Genomic DNA, 6610 nt, shown 5'->3' with positions numbered 1-6610 from the left:
CGGTGCTTTCCTTCCCGCCCAAGCGGCTGCAGGGATACCACAAAGCAAAAATTCCAGCAGCGTCCCGTCCCTCAGAGGAAATGTTTCCCATCCCTTCACCACCTACAGTGGAATAAGCAAGGGAACGTTACGCAGCCCCGAGGGACGCACCATTGGCATCTGCAGCCCCCCATCACAGAGTGCCTCTCCCTTCTTTGCGCTCTGCGATATAGTGGCACTGCGCATCAGCACTGCTGGCCCCACATGTTCCGCGCGATACGGAGGGTGAAGAGCAGCTAACAAAGTAACACTGCGTGCCGCGGAACTGTTTCCAGGTGGTTGTAGTTTAAATGGAAGCTCTTCTGCGGCAGCGTCAGTCGCCCCTTTGCTGCGCTTCCAAAGGACGAAGCGGCGAGCCGGACGAAGTGCTTTGCAGGAAAGATAAATCCTCCCGTCGCCGTTTTTCTCCTCGCGAAGCACAGGGGGTGGCGAAAGAGCTTGGGACACCTTGTCCAGCTCAATGGCTTGCTGCTGCTGCTGCTGCAGCGGCGGCGGCGACTGCTGCTGGTTTTTGTCTATGTGAAGTAAAAGGAAGGTTGTGGCACGCCTGACCAACGGCGTCCCAGTAACACCTTCATCCGCCCAGCGCACGCGTTTAACAGGACGACGTGTCTCTAGGGGCGGCAAAGGACGTGCTTCACTGCCTGCATCGTCGCTGCCATCGCACGGCGCCCTTTTCTCAGGCGGAGGTGCGGCCGACAGGAGCGATGATTCCTGCAACAAGTCTGTGGAGGCGTCATTGCGGTCCTCGCCACTCTGCAGCTCTGCAGGGGCGGAGGATTCCTCAGGGAAGAAGTCACCCTCCACGAAGTGTGCAGTGTGCACCTCTTCACTGTCCGTCAGCTCCGCGAGGCTGGTCGGCACCAGATCTTGGAACCCGTTTTCCTCCGAGGCGACAGCCTCATCTTGAGAGAACTGGGAGACACCTGCATCCGCATCGGAGCCAATTGCGAGCAGCCGTCCCTGCTCATCTGTCATGTGCCTCCCAACTCGCACGGCGTGTCCGCGCTGTTGCTGCTGCCACTACCACTGCCACTGCCACTGCCGACTTTTCTCGCCCTCCTTGCACAACTTGATCATACTACCGGAATCCATACACACAAGACGAAAAATGAGGAAGCGGAAGTGGAAGAAAAAAACAACAAGAACGACAAGTTACAGCACGCACACACTCCTCACCCACGCACACTCGCACCACTCTCTGAAGGCACGCAGAAGAGCCAAGCGCAGCCAGCAACAGCCGCAGAGGCCCCCGTTCAGCGTTCATCGTCTCCTCCCACAAGAAACAAAGCGGTATTCAAGGCAACAAAACCACTTTTGCGGGGTATACGGCAAGACACGCATTGGCTCGTTGCAAGAGACGAAGCATTCGCCTCCCACTTGCCTGAAAGGCGGCGTGGCCAACCACACGGCGAATGACACGCGAAACGTGTGCCATCAGAAAGTTCACCCACAACTCTTTTCGGTCCACCTCCCCTTTCTCCACACATGGACTCCAGTCAGCGCCCGTCACGTCACCTGTGTGGCGCTGAGTTAGTTGTTTTTCAATGCTCCACAAACGCCAGAGTAAGGGTTTGTAGAACATGCAGAGTGTCTGTCTCTCCCCAAGCTTCGCCAGTGGATTGTTCACCAGCGCTGCAGCTGGTTCTTTAAATGCCATGCCGTGATCCAAGTGAAGGATGGTTGGAAACGCTCTGGCCCCCTTGTTATTACCACCTCCACTGCAACCTAAGTTAACATCGTCTTGTCCCCCACATTGGCAGCCCCCAATCACAGCAAAGGAGTTCTTGTTGGGGAAACGATCATTGTTACCAAGGATGTAGTCAAACATGGCCTGCTCTGACAGCGCAACAAGCGGAGCATACGTGACGACTGTCCCGTTATAGAGCGGGTTGAACCATCTGTGCCACCCAGGCATTTTTTTCTTGTTGTATGGCACTCGTAGGGAACTGCTGAGGAGCGCAGTAAAATGCTGAAGTTCAAGTTGAAAAATACACCACGCATCCAAACCTCCGCGGCGCGTGTACACCTCACCTCGGTTAGCTCCGCCTTTGCCTTCTGCATGCCGCTTGAGAAAAAGAAATACGTCATGCTGCACCCAAGCGTCATACGGCACGCCCCCAGACTCTCGAAGGAGGAAATGGTCCACGCGTAGGCGACGCTGTGCTCGACGCGCCACGGCCTCCTGCAGCACTGCCAGCGGAATCGGAAAAAGAAATCTTGGCGGCACCCGTCCTATGCCGAGTTTGCGGTCCACCGCGAAGGCGGCTACTTCTGCAAAGGGGTCGGTGGAGAACTGCCGTTGTGGGGCCTTCAAAAAGAAGGTCGTACGCGCAAGACAGCTTGGGGGCGTCTTCCCTTCGAGCAAAAAGCATAACGTTGCACAAAACTTGATGGTGCGCTGATCAAACGAGGGCACAATGACGTCTATTCGCGCCCATACCAAGAGAGTGCGGAGGTTCACATGACCGCCTCCGTTAAAAATGGGTCCATGTCTTTGCCGCGGACCCACGCAAAGTGGCGCTCCGCCCCGTGGGGAAGCGGAATGAAAATATTCCACCCAAAGCACGGCCCCCCAACATTCGAATCCACTGGTTTGGGCGAGACCGCAAACGCCGCCTTCAGGAGCAGCTGCGCCAGATGAACACAGGCCGCATCATCCTCGGTGCTGAATGGAGGGGCGGTGCCAGGGTCAGAGGCCTACGGCACGACACTGTCCCTTTGCTGTTGCTGGTGATGCGCAGAGGGGCTGAGAGTAACGGTGTCGCGAATAACATCTTCGTACGACCACCAGGAGGACGCGTTAAGCGTTGGGTTTGTTCTCAAGAGAGTTGCCACATGGCGACGTCGCCGTTCCTCGGCAAGTGTGTAATTCGCTCCTCCCGCCTTGACCCATTTCGCACGACAGCGCGGAAGAATGTCGCGCGCAATCAACAGACGCACTGCCGCATCGGGTCTCATTTCCTGCGGCATCTCCACTATGGACGGCGACACCTGTTCTTCTTCCGCCCCGTACTCGGCAGTTTTCTCTCCCAGAGACGTTGCGTACGCAGACGAGGAATGCGGCGGCGGTGCGAGTTCCGACAGCAATTAGACGGTGTTGAAGAGGAACAGCAGGAGACCCACTGCAACACAACTCACGACGACCTCATGCCTCCGCATCTTCCGCTGCTGACGAGGACGCATCCTCCCACCCCAGATGGCGAGGGAGGTGCGGGGACGGGGAGGAGGTGGGGTCAGCCACCGCCTCTACCGGGAACGCAAGCAAGCAAGCAAGCAAGCAAAAAAAAAAAAGAGTAATAACGAAAAATGCACCAAAGCGACAATTCAGTTGCATCCCCACTTTCAATTCCCTTTCTTGGAGGAGTTGTAATAACTCTTCTCGGGTGTGCAGCATGGCATATGTATCGTTAAGCACATGAAGATGATAGGCCCAACTGTTTCTAAACCCACCGGGGCCGGCATCTTCTCACTCCCAATACTTCTCTAATTGCGCCGTCTTCCCCCATCTCACCGCGTGTTGTTGTTGTTGTGCACGGTCATTCCCTTGCATCGTCTGCCGTTACAGGAGCAGGACTCTCCACCATAACTTCCACTGCCGTCACTTTCTCCTCCTCTTCCGCCTCGACTCTGTAGCCGTGACGTTCCAAGTACCTGTCTATAAGCAGAAAAACAACGCCAATGCAAAGCATGAACAGCGCCATGAGCCGAAACATGCCTCGTGCACCCAAGTGTTGATAGAGTGTTCCACCGACAAGATTGCCCATGACGGGTCCGATGCCGAACGCGGTGGCACTGAGGAATCCAATGGAGGAATGGGAGAGTGATTTGGGAAAAGCATGCCGTACAAAGTGCATGCCAGACAACCACATGAGACCAAACGTAAATCCATGTAATGGCTCAAGGAATAACACGAGCCAGGGATTGTACAAAAACGAGTATCCGGTCACCCGCACAGACCATGCAAAGAATGAAACAGAGAGGAGTTGCCGATCCGTGTAGTGCTCGTGGATGTACTTGGAGCATTGAAAAAGCGGGATCTCAACAACAACCGTCATGACGACAGAAAGGCCAAGTAAAATGGTTGGCGCGTTAATAGTGTCAAGAAACACAAACAAAAATGTGCTAATGAGGGTGTAACCCATACCCATACAACAAAGTGCTGAAAGAAAAGTGAACAACCGCCTGTGTGACAAGACGTAGCGTAGCACTTGAAGGTAGTTCTTTTGGGCATATTCCGGTTCATCGTGTGGCACAATAGTAAAGGCAACGTACATCGCAATAGTCATGCCCACAACATACATCAAGGCAAGTCCCCACCAGTCACTCCAGCCAATAAGTACAGAAATGAGTAAGGCGCCAAACGCCCATCCATAGGCCCCGTAGGAGCGCATCGGTCCCCACTCTATTTTTCGATCTGGAGGTAGAATAGACATGGTCCGTTGATCCATGAAGGGTCCCACAGGCGTGCGGAAGACAAAGTGCAGCACCAGAAGAAACCCAAGGAGGACATGGGAAGAAGTGGGTACAACGAAGGAAATGAGCAACGCCGAGCCAACTGCACCACACATGTGAATTTTCATTGAACAGTGATATCGGTCGGCTAAATACGACAATGGGGAAAGTATTACGAGGACGCTAAGCGGCATGAAAGCGACGACGGTTCCAACAGCCATGGGCGCAAAACCCTTGTGCTGAAGCAAAAGACCATAGTACGGCGACACCGAGAACGCAGCATACATGAAGAAGTATCCCACCTTACCTCGGATGCTACTAGCCGCAATGGACGCGTCCAATGCATGCTCCTCTGCAGATGGTGGAGGAGCAGGAGGATCTTGAGGAGGTTCGGCGTTGACAGAGTTCTCAACAATGCCGTCCCTCAAGGTTTCCGCTTCTGGTGATTCAGGGGCGTCTTTCACAACCACAGACGTTCGTGATTTTTCTGGACTCAGCATAGTTGTATCGGTAATATGCCAGACTGCAGACGTATATATATATAACAAGGGGCCTGACAGCGAGGACGCTGTAGTTTCCCGTAGCTGGCTTTCTTCTTTTGACTGACTTGTGCCACTACGTGAACACGCGTTCCAACTCCACTAGAAAAAAAAAAAAACTGATTCACAAGATAAACTGGGTCGCTACCAAAAAAAAAAGGAAAGGAAAATAAGAGGTTGAAACAAACAAAAACAAAAACAAGGTGACTTGGCAGCCCATGGCACCAATGCAGCTGGTGACAGCAATCCCACAGCGCCACATGCAAATACGCAAGGCAATAAATTTATTCTTGCGTGTCTTCTACGCCTATACTCATTCACCTAAAGTGACTCTTCATAAAGTGGCGAAACGCTGCGGAATGCTGGGCGTTGTTTTGCACTGCCTCCCACTTCGCCTTTTTATTCCTTTTCGCCCCGTCTGTTGTGGTTACAAGGTTCTGTTCGCGCCACTCGCGCCTACGAAACAAGACATCATGGTTGTAAGAAGAGACGCCCCCGCTACTACTACCACTAGTCTTCGGAGCATGGTTGCCGGGTCCTGTCGCGTGGGGCGGGGCAGCGGAGGCGGAAGCGGCGGTGCCGCCAATTTTCTCATCCTTCGCCCGCTGCTTTTCCTGGCGCAGCTGCTCAATACGTCGACGTTCCCGCTCCAACTCCGCCATGTCTTCGTCGTCGCTTGACTCTTCGACTTCTTCCTCATCTTCTGGAACAGCACCGACGGGGTGTGCCCTGTCTGCCTCGCCAGTGTTTGTTTCCACAGTTTCACGGCGAGAGCTGTCCACGGTGTTATCGCAAACACCCTCCGTTGCGGGCGGTGGTGGTGGTTTTACGTCCCCGTTTTCTCCCTCCACCGCCGAGGAGGTCGGGGAGGAGGCGGTGGGTGCCGCAGCAGGGGCGCGGCGACGCTTGATGCCCACCTGCGCGGGCAGGCTCTCCTTGTGCACAACTAACCTGCTCATTTCCACACGGCTGACGGTACCCCCTCGCTTCTGCGGGCCTCGCAAATACACAGGCACGCACACAACGAGCGAAAAAGAAAGAACCAGTAAGAAAACAAACACCGGCAATTCCACACAGTGAAAGAATAACAACAAGAGCAAGAAGCGGGAAGGCGTTAGCGAGGAAGAGAAAAGCGCACAAACATCGAACTAAAAGGGAGGTATGATGCAACCAAAACCAAAGGGCAAGTATATACCCCACGTTTCCCCAAAATAAAACAGAGAAACGGAAAAAAAAATCATGTATGCGCCCCCGAAGTGTCTGTCTGCTCAAAAGCATGTACGGTATGCCTTCGGTATCCAGCAGTGAGGCAGTGCAAGACGACCCCTCATCACCCCTCCACTGCATCAAGCGAAGACGGAAAGGTGAAGATGCGGAAAGCGCCTTTCACCCGTTTCCTCTCGCGTGGGGCGGAGAAGGACCGGTTGGTGAGGTGGGCCTTCACTTCCTCCTCTCCCGCCCCACCCCCTCATCTGCGACTAACCATAAAAGGGCAAAGTTGAGAAAAAGGCCTAGATGGGATTGGGTTATTTTTGCCAGACACTTGTCGGGTCACAGCATTCCTCTCAGGCACTTTT

The 6610-nt window shown here is 54.1% G+C and overlaps 5 protein-coding genes across 5 annotated transcripts, besides 2 other annotated features; 1 reads left to right on the top strand and 4 right to left on the bottom strand.

Annotated features, from left to right (window-relative positions):
- Window positions 1-102: 102 nt before the first annotated feature.
- On the bottom strand, window positions 103-1017 carry Tco025E_08608 (uncharacterized protein; the record flags this gene model as incomplete). Its single annotated transcript, XM_029375453.1, has 1 exon — window positions 103-1017. The coding sequence occupies one exon, from the start codon at window positions 1015-1017 to the stop codon at window positions 103-105; it is 915 nt and encodes a 304-aa protein (XP_029224425.1).
- A 39-nt stretch (window positions 1018-1056) lies between these two features.
- Window positions 1057-1089: a microsatellite.
- A 110-nt stretch (window positions 1090-1199) lies between these two features.
- Window positions 1200-1253: a microsatellite.
- An 83-nt stretch (window positions 1254-1336) lies between these two features.
- On the bottom strand, window positions 1337-1957 carry Tco025E_08607 (uncharacterized protein; the record flags this gene model as incomplete). Its single annotated transcript, XM_029375452.1, has 1 exon — window positions 1337-1957. The coding sequence occupies one exon, from the start codon at window positions 1955-1957 to the stop codon at window positions 1337-1339; it is 621 nt and encodes a 206-aa protein (XP_029224424.1).
- Window positions 1958-2679: 722 nt separating this feature from the next.
- Window positions 2680-3339, top strand: Tco025E_08606 (uncharacterized protein; the record flags this gene model as incomplete). The annotated part of the gene is made up of 1 exon (XM_029375451.1): window positions 2680-3339. One exon carries the CDS (start codon window positions 2680-2682, stop codon window positions 3337-3339), a length of 660 nt encoding a protein of 219 aa, XP_029224423.1.
- Window positions 3340-3578: 239 nt separating this feature from the next.
- On the bottom strand, window positions 3579-4994 carry Tco025E_08605 (MFS transporter, PPP family, 3-phenylpropionic acid transporter; the record flags this gene model as incomplete). The annotated part of the gene is made up of 1 exon (XM_029375450.1): window positions 3579-4994. One exon carries the CDS (start codon window positions 4992-4994, stop codon window positions 3579-3581), a length of 1416 nt encoding a protein of 471 aa, XP_029224422.1.
- A 356-nt stretch (window positions 4995-5350) lies between these two features.
- On the bottom strand, window positions 5351-5992 carry Tco025E_08604 (uncharacterized protein; the record flags this gene model as incomplete). The annotated part of the gene is made up of 1 exon (XM_029375449.1): window positions 5351-5992. The coding sequence occupies one exon, from the start codon at window positions 5990-5992 to the stop codon at window positions 5351-5353; it is 642 nt and encodes a 213-aa protein (XP_029224421.1).
- Window positions 5993-6610: the final 618 nt, after the last annotated feature.

The sequence above is a fragment of the Trypanosoma conorhini genome, assembly GCF_003719485.1.
Source record: "Trypanosoma conorhini strain 025E chromosome Unknown Tco_14.4_contig_00824, whole genome shotgun sequence".
In the NCBI taxonomy this organism is placed as follows: domain Eukaryota; phylum Euglenozoa; class Kinetoplastea; order Trypanosomatida; family Trypanosomatidae; genus Trypanosoma; species Trypanosoma conorhini.
This window is presented reverse-complemented; position numbering and strand designations above follow the sequence as displayed.